At 42.0% G+C, this 17,938-nt stretch overlaps 1 protein-coding gene across 1 annotated transcript in view; it reads right to left on the reverse strand.

Annotated features, from left to right (window-relative positions):
• The window catches only part of LOC120026848 (trafficking protein particle complex subunit 9-like), a 116,662-nt gene extending 100,956 nt beyond the window's left edge, over window positions 1-15,706 (reverse strand). Inside the window, exons 1-7 of the mRNA XM_038971558.1 lie at window positions 15,650-15,706; window positions 14,642-14,786; window positions 14,146-14,244; window positions 13,412-13,767; window positions 3,953-4,098; window positions 3,501-3,638; window positions 905-1,026 (exon numbers count right to left, since the gene is read on the reverse strand). Of these exons, the coding sequence (XP_038827486.1) occupies window positions 905-1,026; window positions 3,501-3,638; window positions 3,953-4,098; window positions 13,412-13,767; window positions 14,146-14,244; window positions 14,642-14,770 (990 nt within the window). The 5' untranslated portion in view covers window positions 14,771-14,786; window positions 15,650-15,706. The remainder of the gene's footprint in view (window positions 1-904; window positions 1,027-3,500; window positions 3,639-3,952; window positions 4,099-13,411; window positions 13,768-14,145; window positions 14,245-14,641; window positions 14,787-15,649) is intronic.
• Between the last annotated feature and the right edge of the window lie 2,232 nt (window positions 15,707-17,938).

Consider the following 17,938-nt stretch of genomic DNA (forward strand, 5'->3'; position numbering starts at 1 on the left):
CCCTATCCCCATTGTCTCCTTATTAAAATTCAATTAATATCTGAATGGTCCCGTCGTGTCGAGATATAATGTAATTTAATTTGGAGTGAACTAGTTACAGGTAAAAGGGCCAAGCGAGGTCAGAGCAAAAATCCAATTATAATAGTGGCAATAACACACTGCAGAGTTTCAGAAGGTCTACTGGGATGTTATGGATGCTACGCATCTGTGATTCTATCCCAATCTTTTAGGTTTGTTTGTTAGTTTTTGTTCATGCATACCTGTGTTATAACAGTAAGTATAGTTACTAATAGACTAACAATGCAATTAACTAATGTCTAGTCTTGATGGCAATGATGCTCTACATTTTTGGGGGGGGATTTCAATTGTTGGGGTAATATGGCATTTGAGATGGCCCCACACTTCCATTTGGCTAATTGTAACAGACAGTGATATCATGCTAGCTAAGCTTTCCAATGTTGACTGCAGTACACTCAGACATATTCTCCTGTAGTCAGCATGTAGTAGTTTGTTTACAGTGTGCATACAGCCTCCCTCTGCTGCAGCAGACTGCCCAACCATCACTGATACCTAGTGAGCTACTGTCCCCTGGTGGACATGTTGAGATCTGCAAACTGGATAGTGGATAATGAAATACTGTCTGCAAACAGCATCGGTCTGCAAGGCGCAAACACTGAACCTTCTCGTTGAAACGTCGCATGTAATGAAGTCTGCAGGAGCATTCAACAGTGTGTGTCTGTTTATTTCCTAGGATCTATACTTTTTGTACCCTGCAGATGAAAAATAGCTAGATGTACGTACAGTGCTTTCGAAATATTCTTGTCCATTGCAGGAGATGGAACAAAGTAGACAGGAGCATTCAATAGTGTGTGTGGGAAAATCTATTTCTTATCTTTTCCAATACCTTGCCATAGTAGGAGATGGCCTCCTTGTATTTCTCTATGATGTCTTCAGGGCTCAGGCAGTTCTTGGCCCGACCGATTTCACTGCTGGTGTCTGCACTGATCCCATTGGCTGTGAGTGCACCTGGGGGGGGGGGGGGGGGGGGGGGGAGAAGGGAAAAAATGACATTAATGACTGGGAACATTGTCAATGTTATCAGACCCATCCACCACCTGGCTCTTCACATCCATGCATATGGCCAAAGTCACAACAACCAACAATGATATACTCAGAAACTGAGTATAGCATACCTGAGCATACACATTTCACGCAGGGTCGACAGGCGTTTCAAACACCGAGATATCAAGACAACGCTCAATAATTGCCATGCACGGCATTCACTTTTATATGGAAATACAAAACAATCTATCTATAAATGAAAGGCCTTCGCGGGTCACTGCGCACTGTTACGTGATCAAAATGTCATCGTGTGCTCAGTAGTTTGGAGCGTTTCAATTGAAATAGGAGTAGTATCTCTCGTCTACCTATGTGATTTGAATACAAATTTTGTATTGAGAAAACTTTGCCTAGAAACGGCGCTAGCTGGGTCCATAGCAACGGTGTCTCGGCGATGTCACTATGACCCAGCGTTACATGTGAATCATAAGACTACTCTGGGATCACACACACATACCAGAAATGTATACACTCACTGTACTGTAACTTGGTTTGAATAAAAACATTGCTAAGTGGTCCTCTTTAGCTCAGTTAGTAAAGCATGGTGCTTATAGCGCCAGGATAATGGGTTCGATTCCCGGGACCACCCATATGTAAACAATTTGGGCATACACGACTGTAAGTCGCATTGGATAAAAGCATCTGCTAAATGGAATATATTACACTTTTCTTTTCTTTTTTTTTTTAAAGGTGTTCGAAAAATGTGCAACATGTTACATCTAGACCCAGAACTACACACTTTACACAGACCCCTTGGGTTGAATGGTTTAGTAAAACCAACCCCAGTCCCTAAAAAGGGAAGATATAAGAGCTACATTTCTGCAGCATATCCTACTGATAGGTTGGCCAAAATGTCTCACACTGAACAGTTCTACATTGTAACTTGAGGCTACAGGAAGAACAGACAAATAGCTTGGATGCCTCAATCGGCAGTACTACAATAGCAACATCGCCACCCTCTGGTGCATGTCGGACGTTATAGTGCGGAATATAATGTTGATGATTATGATTTAAAATGGTTACTATTCATTGATTAGAAGAGGTCAATGATGTAATCAAGCATGAACACCCAACAACATTAACGCTGACAAGAATAACAGAAATACAACCCCTGCCTTAAGAGGCGGGAAAAAAATATCAGTTTTGTTTTTACCAGTGGTGGAAACAATAAAACGTTGGGATCAGATGTAGTGCAATGGGTTGATATCCTGGTCCCAGATCTGTTTGTGTTGTCTGGCCTTAGTTGGTAAGACAGCACTAACAGATCCGGGACCAAGTTAGGAGGTTGTCGTCACAAAAAGCATATAAGCAACAAGTAAGAGGGAAAAGAGCCACAGCAGGCAAACACAGGCAGGTGAGATGTCTAGCTAGGAGTAACGCTATGCAGGGCTGCCCTGTTAGTGTCATGCCATACCTGGGTCTATGAGTACCTCCTGCGCCCCTACGGTAACACACAGAGACAGACACACAGAGAGAGAACGCAGGTTCACACAGTGCAGTAAGTTACTGAAAGCAAAGTTAGTCCCCAAACGAGCCGCTTCGTAGACGGTTCCTTGTGACTTTCCCCATCGGTCCCCGCAGTATAGTATGCTATATCTAATTACTTCAGTGATAAACTAAAACAAAATATGTGTGGTTATTTAGGGGTTAAAGTAATTGACTTGTTAATAATATGAAGTAAAGACATGGGTGAATGGAAATATGATATGAAATACTGTTCAGAACAAATGGGTTAGGTTGTGGGGGCCACCGGATTTCTCAGGTAATGTTGTCCAGGGCACAGAACAACAGAAGCAGCTGGGCTGAGAAAAGCGTAGCAAAGCTTGTGTTGTCATAGTACTAGCCATACTAGCTGCAATTGCTTGGGCCACACGTCAAATAGCCATGGAGACCGCTTCCTTCCAACCATCCTATAATCACAGCTCAATCAGAAACCTCCGGACATCTTCCACTGTCCCACAAGTTGTCATTAATGAGATATTAAACAAAAACACCCCCCTCCCCATAAACACCACAACCTCCACACAGTAAAATACAATCCACATTACAACCGTACCTCCAACCTCTCCTCTCCAGACGTACAGACAGCCCCCCTGGGGCCCCCATACCACCACACTGTTCATTTGATCAAATTCAACCCTGAGACGCGCAGAGACCCTCCCTTTCAATAATAACACCAGGTCTGTCTGTCCCCACCACCCGGTTCTTCCTTCTTACCCATATGGCCAACTTGGCTTAGCCGAACAAGAAGTAAAAATAAAATTAAAAAAAATTCCCTTTCACTGCTTGAATACCTCGGCCCCATTACAAATATCCCTACCGAGAAGACCACCCGAACCTCACACACAGGGAGAGCAAGGAGAGAGAGGAGTGCTGCTTACCTGGCCGGTGTCTCTTCCCTGCGTCGGCTGCTTGGCCCTGGCCCTGTGCCAGGCTGCGTTCGCGTCCAGAAGCCTTCCCTGCTGTTCCTCCAGGGTAGTGGAAGATAACAGAGGCTGAACACAGGCCCTCTAACGCAGCTGGAGAACCAAGACACAAGGGAGATGTGTCAATGAAACAGAATACCCTCCATTAGAAGTTGACTAAAGGGCATTCTGTATGTACAGTATGGCAAGGGTGATGATCCATCCTCCTGCAGAGCTACTGGGCTGGGCAGGATTTTGCTACTACCTTGTAGTAGCACCCCTGATTGCCTTCAAGGTCGTGGTGAGCCGCTGATTAGTAGAATCAGGTGTGTTATAGTAGGGTCGGAGCAAAAACCAGCAGGGTATCCACCCCTGCTTTATTGGATTTGAAAGTAAAGCAGGAGCCATGTCTTCCTCCCCAGTCTTACCCCCGAGCCACAGGAAGTCATTGACGGAGCGGAGCAGCTCCACTGCCATGTGATAGTGAACCAGGGCATCCTGCAACATGCCTGCCTGCAAACACAGGTCCCCAACGTGCTTCCTCATACGGCCCTGGCAACGCTTCTTATAGTGCCTAAGGAGGAGGAGGGAAAGAAACATCAAAATGTGTCAGTCAGATGTCGTAGAGGAATCCATTTACAATACAACTTTGTCCACATGTTACAGCAAACAAGTATCCAAGTACGGTTTACTTCTTACATCATTTTCACAAAAAACATATTTTGTTCTCTCTCTCTCTCGTATAGTTTCCAAAATAAAAGTCCTTTAAGCATAACGTATTTTCTTACCCAGGTCCCATTGGGTGCTAGCAGAGGAGACTCACTGTTGAATGAATCTTATCAGTTACAAGTGGTGTGTGTGGGGGGGCAGCACAAGCAAGGGAGACAGGGGTTGGGTAGGGGAGAACCCAATAGAGAAAAATAATCAGAACGACCCTGATCCTGAAGTCTAGCACATTAAACACAAAAGGATTGAAGAGGAGGATGACATCATCGTTTGTAATTCTAACAGAAGAAAAGGGGGCCAGTTCAAGACCTCTGTCTGTCTAACTCTTTACTGGAGCCTGAGATACTGGGAAGGTCTAGGGTCAAACCCACCTAGTATTGTGTTACCTAGAGAACATTCTGATGTGTCAATGGGGGTAAATGGGGTTGACTTACATGTTATTAGTGAATTTATGGTACATTTGCTTTGCTCATATTGTTTAGATTCAGAATAATGAGTAGGGCCTAAACTGTTCAGATGAAAACAAACTATGCCTATGTTACCATTTGTTAGCCTAGTTTGTGAAATAAAATGATGAGCAATACATTATGTATGGTCTGCTTAGAAGAACATGGATACCACATTCAAAGTCATGCTTTCATAAGTAGGTGCAATAATAAGCCTCGTTGAAGGTGATGCATCCCTCCATGAATCACGGATATACGAGATCCATGTTAAAGTGTAGTTGCAGCAGAACATAGTAGAAGATATGAGATCCATGTTAAATTGTACTAGCAGCAGAACATAAAAGATATGAGATCCATGTTAAAGTGTACTAGCAGCAGAATATAGTAGAAGATATGAGATCCATGGTAAAGTGTACTAGCAGCAGAATATAGTAGAAGATATGAGATCCATGGTAAAGTGTACTAGCAGCAGAATATAGTAGAAGATATGAGATCCATGGTAAAGTGTACTAGCAGCAGAATATAGTAGAAGATATGAGATCCATGGTAAAGTGTACTAGCAGCAGAACATAAAAGATATGAGATCCATGTTAAAGTGTACTAGCAGCAGAATATAGTAGAAGATATGAGATCCATGGTAAAGTGTACTAGCAGCAGAATATAGTAGAAGATATGAGATCCATGGTAAAGTGTACTAGCAGCAGAATATAGTACAAGATATGAGATCCACGGTAAAGTGTACTAGCAGCAGAATATAGTAGTAGATATGAGATCCATGGTAAAGTGAACTAGCAGCAGAATATAGTAGAAGATATGAGATCCATGGTAAAGTGAACTACCAGCAGAATATAGTAGAAGATATGAGATCCATGGTAAAGAGCAGCAGAATATAGTACAAGATATGAGATCCATGGTAAAGTGTACTAGCAGCAGAATATAGTACAAGATATGAGATCCACGGTAAAGTGTACTAGCAGCAGAATATAGTAGTAGATATGAGATCCATGGTAAAGTGAACTAGCAGCAGAATATAGTAGAAGATATGAGATCCATGGTAAAGTGAACTACCAACAGAATATAGTAGAAGATATGAGATCCATGGTAAAGTGTACTAGCAGCAGAATATAGTCGTAGATATGAGATCCATGGTAAAGTGAACTAGCAGCAGAATATAGTAGAAGATATGAGATCCATGTTAAAGTGTACTAGCAGCAGAATATAGTAGAAGATATGAGATCCATGTTAAATTGTACTAGCAGCAGAACATAGAAGATATGAGATCCATGTTAAAGTGTACTAGCAGCAGAATATAGTAGAAGATATGAGATCCATGGTAAAGTGTACTAGCAGCAGAATATAGTAGAAGATATGAGATCCATGGTAAAGTGTACTAGCAGCAGAATATAGTACAAGATATGAGATCCATGGTAAAGTGTACTAGCAGCAGAATATAGTAGAAGATATGAGATCCATGTTAAAGTGTACTAGCAGCAGAATATAGTAGAAGATATGAGATCCATGGTAAAGTGTACTAGCAGCAGAATATAGTACAAGATATGAGATCCATGGTAAAGTGTACTAGCAGCAGAATATAGTAGAAGATATGAGATCCATGGTAAAGTGAACTAGCAGCAGAATATAGTACAAGATATGAGATCCACGGTAAAGTGTACTAGCAGCAGAATATAGTACAAGATATGAGATCCACGGTAAAGTGTACTAGCAGCAGAATATAGTAGTAGATATGAGATCCATGGTAAAGTGAACTAGCAGCAGAATATAGTAGAAGATATGAGATCCATGGTAAAGTGAACTAGCAGCAGAATATAGTACAAGATATGAGATCCATGGTAAAGTGAACTAGCAGCAGAATATAGTACAAGATATGAGATCCACGGTAAAGTGTACTAGCAGCAGAATATAGTAGTAGATATGAGATCCATGGTAAAGTGTACTAGCAGCAGAATATAGTAGAAGATATGAGATCCATGGTAAAGTGAACTACCAGCAGAATATAGTAGAAGATATGAGATCCATGGTAAAGTGAACTAGCAGCAGAATATAGTACAAGATATGAGATCCATGGTAAAGTGTACTAGCAGCAGAATATAGTAGAAGATATGAGATCCATGGTAAAGTGAACTACCAGCAGAATATAGTAGAAGATATGAGATCCATGGTAAAGTGAACTAGCAGCAGAATATAGTACAAGATATGAGATCCACGGTAAAGTGTACTAGCAGCAGAATATAGTAGAAGATATGAGATCCATGGTAAAGTGAACTACCAGCAGAATATAGTAGAAGATATGAGATCCATGGTAAAGTGAACTAGCAGCAGAATATAGTACAAGATATGAGATCCATGGTAAAGTGTACTAGCAGCAGAATATAGTAGAAGATATGAGATCCATGGTAAAGTGTACTAGCAGCAGAATATAGTACAAGATATGAGATCCACGGTAAAGTGTACTAGCAGCAGAATATAGTAGTAGATATGAGATCCATGGTAAAATGAACTAGCAGCAGAATATAGTAGAAGATATGAGATCCATGGTAAAGTGTACTAGCAGCAGAATATAGTACAAGATATGAGATCCATGGTAAAGTGTACTAGCAGCAGAATATAGTAGAAGATATGAGATCCATGGTAAAGTGAACTAGCAGCAGAATATAGTAGAAGATATGAGATCCATGGTAAAGTGAACTAGCAGCAGAATATAGTATAAGATATGAGATCCATGGTAAAGTGAACTAGCAGCAGAATATAGTAGAAGATATGAGATCCATGGTAAAGTGAACTAGCAGCAGAATATAGTAGAAGATATGAGATCCATGGTAAAGTGTACTAGCAGCAGAATATAGTACAAGATATGAGATCCATGGTAAAGTGTACTAGCAGCAGAATATAGTATAAGGTATGAGATCCATGGTAAAGTGTACTAGCAGCAGAATATAGTAGAAGATATGAGATCCATGGTAAAGTGTACTAGCAGCAGAATATAGTAGAAGATATGAGATCCATGGTAAAGTGAACTAGCAGCAGAATATAGTAGAAGATATGAGATCCATGGTAAAGTGAACTAGCAGCAGAATATAGTAGAAGATATGAGATCCATGGTAAAGTGAACTAGCAGCAGAATATAGTAGAAGATATGAGATCCATGGTAAAGTGAACTAGCAGCAGAATATAGTAGAAGATATGAGATCCATGGTAAAGTGAACTAGCAGCAGAATATAGTAGAAGATATGAGATCCATGGTAAAGTGAACTAGCAGCAGAATATAGTAGAAGATATGCAGTGGCGGTTCTAGCTTGTATGGCTCCCTGGGCGAACCTCCCCTTCAGCGCCCCCCCCTCCCCCCCCCCTGCCCCAAAAAAATTCCTTCTGCACCAACTGTAATTTTTATTCAGAAATTTGGAACACCACAAATAAATAATCATAACATTTAAAACTATATACACATACAAAAATAAGACTCATCGATATCAAAAAGTAGTAACAAAGACTAATATAATTTGGTTGATTTGGCACTCGAGCATCAATACATTACCCAACCCTCAACACTATCAACCAAGACTAAACCAATTCACCTTGGTGGTGTGCAGACTGGTTTTATATTATTCTTAACGATTTCACACAAACCAGAAAAAATGCAACAATATGTCTGTGAACCTATATATTCACAGTATTATGAATGAATTCTGGTTTATTTCAAATCAAATTTTATTGGTCACATATACACATGGTTACCAAATGTTAATGCGAGTGTAGCGAAATGCTTGTGCTTCTAGTTCCGACCATGCAGAAATATCTAACAATTTCACAACAACTACCTTAAACACACGTGTAAAGGAATGAATAAGAATATGTACATATTAATGGACGAACGGCATAGGCAAGATGCAGTAGATGGTATAGAGTACAGTATATACATATGAGATGAGTAATGTAGGGTATGTAAACATTTTATAAAGTGGCATTGTTTAAAGTGACTAGTGATACATTTATTACATCCAATTTTTTATTATTAAAGTGGCTAGAGATTTGAGTCAGTATGTTGACAGCAGTCACTCAATGTTAGTGATGGCTGTTTAACAGTCTGATGGCCTTGAGATAGAAGCTGTTTTTCAGTCTCTCGGTCCCAGCTTTGATGCACCTGTACTGACCTCGCCTTCTTGGATGATAGCGGTGTGAACAGGCAGTGGCTCAGGTGGTTGTTGTCCTTGATGATCTTTTTGGCCTTCCTGTGACATCGGGTGGTGTAGGTGTCCTGGAGGGCAGGTAGTTTGCCCCCGGTGATGCGTTGTGCAGACCTCACTACCCTCTGGAGAGCCTTACGGTTGTGGGCGGAGAAGTTGCCGTACCAGGCGGTGATACAGCCCGACAGGATGTTCTAGTTTGTGCATCTGTAAAGGTTTTTTGGTGATAAGCCGAATTTCTTGAAGAGATACTGTTGCACCTTCTTCACCATGCTGTCTGTGTGGGTGGACCATTTCAGTTTGTCCGTGATGTGTACGCCGAGGAACTTAAAACTTTCCACCTTCTCCACTACTGTCCCATCGATGTGGATAGGGGGGTGCTCCCTCTGCTGTTTCCTGAAGTCCACGATCAACTCCTTTGTTTTATTGATGTTGAGTGTGAGGTTATTCTCCTGACACCACACTCCGAGGGCCCTCACCTCCTCCCTGTAGGCCGTCTCGTCGTTGTTGGTAATCAAGCCTACCACTGTAGTGTCGTCTGCAAACTTGATGATTGAGTTGGAGGCGTGCATGGCCACGCAGTCATGGGTGAACAGGGAGTACAGGAGAGGGCTGAGAACGCAGCCTTGTGGGGCCCCAGTGTTGAGGATCAGCGGGGTGGAGATGTTTCCTACCCTCACCACCTGGGGGTGTCCCGTCAGAAAGTTCAGAACCCAGTTGCACAGGGCGGGGTCGAGACTCAGGGTCTCGAGCTTAATGACGAGTTTAGAGGGTACTATGGTGTTAAATGCTGAGCTGTAGTCGATGAACAGCATTCTTACATAGGTATTCCTCTTGTCCAGATGGGTTAGGTCAGTGTGCAGTGTGATTGCGTCGTCTGTGGACCTATTGGGGCGGTAAGCAAATTGGAGTGGGTCTAGGGTGTCAGGTAGAGTGGAGGTGATATGATCCTTGACTAGTCTCTCAAATCACTTCATGATGACGGAAGTGAGTGCTACGGGGCGAGTCGTTTAGCTCAGTTACCTTAGCTTTCTTGGGAACAGGAACAATGGTGGACCTCTTGAAGCATGTGGGAACAGCAGACTGGGATAGGGATTGATTGAATATGTCCGTAAACACACCAGCCAGCTGGTCTGCCCATGCGCTGAGGACGCAGCTAGGGATTCCGTCTGGGCCGGTAGCCTTGCCAGGGTTAACACGTTTAAATGTTTTACTCACGTTGGCCACGGCGAGCAAAGAAGTTGTTTAGTTTGTCTGGGAGCAAGACGTCGGGGTCCGCGACGGGGCTGGTTTTCTTTTTGTAGTCCGTGATTGACTGTAGACCCTGCCACATTCCTCCCGTGTCTGAGCCGTTGAATTGCGACTCTACCATGTCTATACTGACGCTTACCTTGTTTGATTACCTTGCGGAGGGAATAGCTACACTGTTTGTATTCGGACATGTTTCCAGTCGCCTTGACCGAATTTAAAGCAGTGGTTCGAGCTTTCAGTTTTGCGCGAATGCTGCCATCAATCCACGGTTTCTGGTTGGGGAAGGTTTTAATAGTCGCCGTAGGTACAACATCACCGATGCACTTGCTAATAAACTCACTCACCGAATCAGCATATACATCAATGTTGTTGTTCGAAGCTATCCGGAACATATCCCAGTACACGTGATCGAAGCAATCTTGAAGTGTGGAATCAGTTTGGTCGGACCAGCGTTGAACAGACCTGAGCACGGGCGTTTCCTGTTTTAGTTTCTGTCTATAGGCTGGGAGCAACAAAATGGAGTCGTGGTCAGCTTTGCCGAAAGGAGGGCGGGGGAGGGCTTTGTATGCGTCGCAGAAGTTAGAGTAACAATGATCCAGAATTTTGCCAGTCCGGGTCACGCAGTCGATATACTGATTAAATTTAGGGAGCCTTGTTTTCAGATTAGCCTTGGTAGCATTTCGTAGTGTGACTGATTTTACTAATTGCATTAGTACTGTACAAAGTTAAAGGTGCACTATTTGATAGATTCCCCCTGCTCCCTATACCTCGGGCTTCCAATGGGGAGACCTGAGGTCAACCTACCCCCACCCTCCTCCCCATCTCGTACTTCTGAGTGGGAGACCTTCCCAGGCAGTAGCCTGCCTAGCTCACAAACTAGAATCAGAGCGCCCACTCCGACAAGGTTAATTGACCTACAGTCCCACACGGTGACATGATATCATTGACGTGACGTGCAAATCAGCAATAGAAAACCGATCGCGCAAATGTCACCATTCAGAATATTTGTGCGGGCGCCCCATGTCGCCCCCGGCAAGATGCCGCCTATATCTAAATCCACCATTGAAGATATGAGATCCATGTTAAAGTGTACTAGCAGCAGAATATAGTAGAAGATATGAGACCCATGTTATAGAATGTGTGATGCTTCAGAAGAATTAGAGCATAGACCTTATTCACTCAGTCAAGCTTGGGTCAGGTGACAACCTCCCAATCATCATGTTCCTGAAAGCCTGGACATACCTTTACAAACACATAATAGAATAGATAGGCTATCCTCACTGTTTAAGTGAACCAACCTTCACAAGCGTACTCTGCATGTCCAAACTATCAGCTCCTTCAGAACTCTTGTTGTTATGATTTTATTTCATACAAAGTTGAGAGGAGTGATGAACCCATGCACAAGAGCACTGGGGTAGGGGACGGGGCCAGGGTGGAGTGTCTCGTTTAGGGGTGGGCTTAAACTGGAACTAGGATGGGCTTAACTAAAGCGATGTGTCTAACAGCATCTCACCTTTTCACACGCAACAAACTCACAGGACAGTATGAAAGAAACAAATAAGACAAATAAAGTAACCAAGATAAAAAGAAAAAGGGAAAGAAGCAAAAATAAAAACAGATTTTTGAACGAAGAAATAAACACGCAACGTTAACTGTTGTCCTTAGCAACACTAATGTAATGACAAGGCTATCTAGACGATGGACATCACAGAGAAACACTGAGGTCAAACTTTTTCCAGCATTTTGTAACAACCAGTCAAGTAAAAACCATCTAACAACCTTTCGGCTTCACTTGACAAATTGAGGCATTTTATAAATTGTAAAACGAATAGACTTTCTTAATTCAGTAGTTACAGTACAGGCTAGAGGTCGACCAATTATGATTTTTCAACGCCGATACCGATTATTGGAGGACCAAAAAAGCCGATACCGATTAATCGGCCGATTTTTTTATTTATTTGTAATAATGACAATTACAACAATACTGAATGAACACTTTTATTTTAACTTAATATAATACATCAATCAAATCAATTTAGCCTCAAATAAATAATGAAACATGTTCAATTTGGTTTAAATAATGCAAAAACAAAGTGTTGGAGAAGAAAGTAAAAGTGCAATATGTGCCATGTAAAAAAGCTAACATTTAAGTTCCTTGCTCAGAACATGAGAACATATGAAAGCTGGTGGTTCCTTTTAACATGGGAATATTGAAGACTCAGGTAAGAAGTTTTAGGTTGAGGTTATTATAGGACTATTTCTCTCTATACCATTTGTATTTCATATACCTTTGACTATTGGATGTTCTTATAGGCACTTTAGTATTGCCAGTGTAACAGTATAGCTTCCATCCCTCTCCTCACCCCTACCTGTCCTCGAACCAGGAACACGTCGACAACAGCCACCCTCGAAGCATCGTTACCCATCGCGCCACAAAAGCCACGGCCCTTGCAGAGCAAGGGGAACAACTACTCCAAGTCTCAGAGCGAGTGACGTCACCGATTGAAACAGTCTTCACAGTTCGCAACGAGCCAGGCGGCCCAAACTGCTGCATATACCTTGACTCTGTTGCACAGAACGCAAGAGAAGTGACACAATTTCCCTAGTTAAAATAAATTCATGTTAGCAGGCAATATTAACTAAATATGCAGGTTTAAAAATATATACTTGTGTATTGATTTTAAGAAAGGCGTTGATGTTTATGATTAGGTACACATTGGTGCAACGACAGTGCTTTTTTCCCGCAAATGCGCTTGTTAAATCACCCGTTTGGCAAAGTAGGCTGTGATTCAATGATAAATTAACAGGCACCGCATCGATTATATCCAACGCAGGACAAGCTAGATAAACTAGTAATATCATCAACCATGTGTAGTTAACTAGTGATTATGTTAAGATTGATTGTTTTTTAATAAGATACATTTAATGCTAGCTAGCACCTTACCTTGGCTTCTTGCTGCACTCGCATAACAGGTAGTCAGCCTGCCACGCAGTCTCCTCGTGGAGTGCAATGTAATCGGCCATGATCAGTGTCCAAAAATGCTGATTACCGATTGTTATGAAAACTTAAAATCGGCCCTAATTAATCGGCCATACCGATTAATCGGTCGCCCTCTAGTACAGGCTCAAAGAAAGTTTTTAATAACCAACTTTGTTAATTCCAAATTCATTGACCAGCTGAAAAACTATATAAGCTGCAAAACATGTGGATGATACCAGACCTATAAAACCCAAATAGAGTGCAGAAGAAAAGACAACTCACCTGCTATCAGTGTCCAGCCCCACAAAGTCTTTCTTCTCAAAGGGAACACAAAGCAGTGGTATCTTATCCCCAGACTTGTCTGTGGCTCTATCCAGCCTCTTGGACTCCAGCACAATGAAGATGGACTCCACAAAGTCCTCCACCCTCTTCTCCACATCGGGACAGTCATCATAGCTAGAGTAGAAAGCCACATCCGTCCTCTGCTGCTCTGCTATCTCCCCCTGCAACCCGAACACCAGGAGCCGTGAGTCGTACAGCGTGGCTCCGAACACATCCTTCTGGCTGTGGAAACGGTCCGACGTTTGGGGCCACTCTTTAGCCGAACCACAGGTCGTCACGGAGATGAGGCCCACCACCTAGATAGAGATGAATAGAGATAGACAGATAATACTATTATTCCTGAGGGGAAATGTCATGCACAGGACAAAAAGACACATACCGCACAGCAGTGCTTCTCTAACCTCTCCTTGGGAACACCCAGACGTTTCACAATTTTGTTGTAGCCCTAAACTAGCACACCTAATTCAAGTAGTCAAGGGCTTGATGATTAATAGACAAGTTGAATCAGGTATGCTAACTCTAATACTTCAAATAGATGGAACGGCTGTGGGCCCAAGGAGAGGTTTGCGAAAGGCTGCTGTAAAGGACACAAAAAACAAAGTGCATTTCTGAAACCCAAATAAACATTACGAAAAGCAACAAACAGGAAAAATAATAGCCACAAAGCAACAAACCTTGCGGTGTGTCTGGAAGTCTCCCCACTCGTTGTTCTCAGGGAGGTAGTGGTGACGGTAACGGATATAGAGGTTCCTCTGGGAGTCCCGGATGGACACCTTTTTTTCCCAACACCATGAAAAGACAAAACAGAACCAAATAGGGATCATTTGACAATCAGGATCCAATGGTAAAAAAATTACATTAAAAAACAATAACTACAAAGTGGACAGGGGTTACATATTTCAATAAATAATAAGACATAGGCCTAGAGTGTGTCACAAATGCCACCCTATTCCCTATATCAATCAAATGTATTAATAAAGACCTTTTTACATCAGCAGATGTCACTACGTGCTTATACAGAAAGCCAGCCTAAAACCCCAAACAGTAAGCAACGCAGATGTAGAAGCAGCATGTAGAAGCACTTAGTGCACTACTTTTGACCAGTGTGGGCCCTGCAATAGGGTGCCATTTGGGACGCCCACATAGCTAGTACACATAGTGAATGCTTACCTGGGCCACAGAGGCAATGCGTTTGTAGATCCTGAAGAATTCGTCCTCGGGGACGATGCCCACTGGTTGGACCACCACCAAGACCGTCTGATGGTCCTCAGCACACTGCATGTAATCTGGGATACTCATCTCCTTCTCATGGACTCTGAGGGGCAGGGGGAAAGGAAGAGGGAGAGAACCAAAGGGAGGGAGTAATGTAGAGACCTTAACCCAACACCTAACGACCTCATCAAGTGGTTCGGACCTCTTGGCGTTGGGGTTTACGCTGTTGGCTTGACAGTCACTGGACCGGGGTTCAAGTCCCGGTCGGGCTACAATATGATTTTATTAATTCCTCAACATCTAACTACATTTCATCCACACATTCCACAGTCAAGGTTTGAAATCACTGCCAGTTGAATCTAAAGCATTCTGACAATAATCAGGTGTGTTACTGCTTGGTTGGAGCAAAAGCCTGCACCCACACAATTTCTCAACTCTCAGTATAGTGACCAAACATGTCATCGTGTGAGTTATTTTAGGTACAATTTACAAGTATTGACAAGACAGCCGTTGGAATGAATTGCAAACTACATACATCGCGAGCGTGACGTGTTGCCCATTCACAACAACATCACCCACCCACCCACCATGCGCGAGTTTCAATCTGGGGTATAAAGGATCTACCTAGATAGCAACAAAGATACAACACTGTGCTAGCAGCTCTAACCAACCTAGCGACAGTAGCTAGCCTCATGGCTAATATACCTTTGTTACAGTAAAATACATTAAACTTCAAATATTTCAAATATATTCAGAAATTGAATTATTTCAGCCATCAATGTTTACAGAATGGCTGCTTTACCAAGTTAGTTAGCTTGCTAGCTACACTGACAGTCTCTAGAAAGCTAGCTAACATTAGTATGACACCTGGTTGCTAGGCTAGCTGACTCTTCAGCCACATACAGCAGAATTCTTTACCAAAACATGCCAAGAATTCACATAATGTATGCGTTTCATTGATGTTACCTTGATATATCTTGAACCAGAAACGTTTAACAGAGCTTCCTGAATGAACTCTTCTTCTCTATCTTCTTATATGGTATATTGGCGATCGCACAATTTAATGTGCATCCTGCCACCTACTGTCCGGGATAGAAACAGGATTCCCCCAAAACTGAACAAACTACCAAAATACTACAAAACTAACAAATAATAATAAACTAAATCTAACAACGTTTCTGTTAAAAAATAAAAACAGATCTGATCCCTACACAGGCTCAAGGGGAACCTGGAAAGGCAGGTCTTCCGGAGCCAGTACCACTTGCAAGTCTTCACAAACTTTTCTTCCACAGCCACAATAATGTCACATTTCTTAGACTTCTGTGAGACTTGTGCTGTACAGTTAATAACTGTGGCAAAGAACACCACAAAATCCACCTTTTTAACACACAGGTTATATTTTGACTGGCAGCAAACATTTACTACAGACTGTGGTGCGTCCACTACCATATCTTCACTGGCATCACTTGTTTCCTCAATTATTTTAAATCGCCTCCGCATAGGAGATTAAATTGGCCGCTCTAACTTTTGCCACCTCAATCTCCTTCACCTTTACAGGCCACTCCAGGACCTCGGGATCATGATCCCCACCACAATTGCAACACCGTTGCATTTTCTCTTTATCTAAAAAGAACAGGTTCGACAGACTATCTTCTTTTTCTCCATTCACCCAGCGGGTCAGACGCTGGGTGAATTGCAGGGCCCACCAACCGCACCAGGATTTCTCTTCAGGTATTCAACCTGAACATCCGTCGTCACCCCCGAGATGAGTCCTTTGACGGATGCTCTACTCTGAAATTCAAAACAAAACTTTTGTTGTCCGGATTCTTTTGAGGCCCACTGCAATCTTCCTCCTCATCTTTTCCCCACCAGACCGTTTTCATTATTCTCTATCAGCTACTATGGCAGAATATGAATAGCGTGCATCACTGCCCTCCTATGTCCACTACTGGTACTGTGGGCTCCCATGCTCCTAAATATTTTGCTGTGCCAACTGGAATTTTGATTCGCTAGCACCATTGGCAATAGAAAAGCATTCGCATTTACAATATTACATTGAATGGCAAAAATATATTTGCAAAGTTGCTAAATGTATGTTTCGTATACATTGTATCTTCTCACCCATGAAAATGAAATTCAGTAACTCTTGGAGCACAATAAAATGATACAAGTGCTTATTTTATGTTAAACGTAAAACCAATTCGTTTCTGCCCTTAGATTTCGTTGCTGTTTTTCAGATTGTCTAAAAATGATGGTTTTATAAATGTCCAAACCCGCCTCCTATTGGGTCCGATTTTTGCAACTTATTTACTAATCACATCACGTTTTATGTTGTATCACCATTGTGATTGGTCTCTGAACCCATACACGATATATAAAATCCTTACGTATTCTTCGTTGTATTAAACCCAGATGAAGGTTAACAGCTGAAATGCTTGTTTACTATTAAAGTAAAATTAACTGTCCAGTGTTTCTGGATTTCAATTAAATATGACCTGTAGTTAATTACCATGTACGGGAATAGTTTTCCTTCCCAAAAAAGTCTAATTAAGTATGTTATAAAGCAGCTTTTCTGTGTTTGAATGGTGTAGGCATACAAACCCCATTAACGGAATGGTGTGGGCGTATACCAGTCATTAAAATGATTAATGCAAGTAAACCGCCAATGAGCCAACATGACATCATGCGGTCTAAGGCACTGCATCTCAGTGCTAGAGGCATCACTACACACCCTGGTTTGATCTTGGGCTGTATCACAACCGGCTGTATTGGGAGTCCCATAGGGCGTCCATTGTCATCCGGGTTAGGGTTTGGCCGCGGTAGGCCGTCATTGTAAATAAAAATGTGTTCTTAACTGACTTGCCTGGTTATATAAAAATATATAAAAAATGATATGAGGAAAAAGTGAGCATTTTTTAAACAGTCTGTTAGAGGTGTTTTTTTAAAAGTGTTTTTACTCCAATTTATGCTTTGGCCACAAACACACTGAACAAAAATATAAATGCAACAATTTCAAAGATATTACTGAGTTACAGTTCATATAAGGAAATCAGTCAATTGAAATGAATTCATTAGGTCATTATCTATGGATTTCACATGACTGGGAATACAGATATGCATCTGTTGGTCAAAGATACCTTTATAAAAAGGTGGGGGCGTGGCTCAGAAAACCAGTCAGGATCTGGTGTGACCACCATTTGCCTCATGAAGCACAACACATCTCCTTCGCATTGAGTTGATCAGGCTGTTGATTAT

Source organism: Salvelinus namaycush, chromosome 32 (genome assembly GCF_016432855.1).
Source record: "Salvelinus namaycush isolate Seneca chromosome 32, SaNama_1.0, whole genome shotgun sequence".
NCBI lineage: Eukaryota > Metazoa > Chordata > Actinopteri > Salmoniformes > Salmonidae > Salvelinus > Salvelinus namaycush.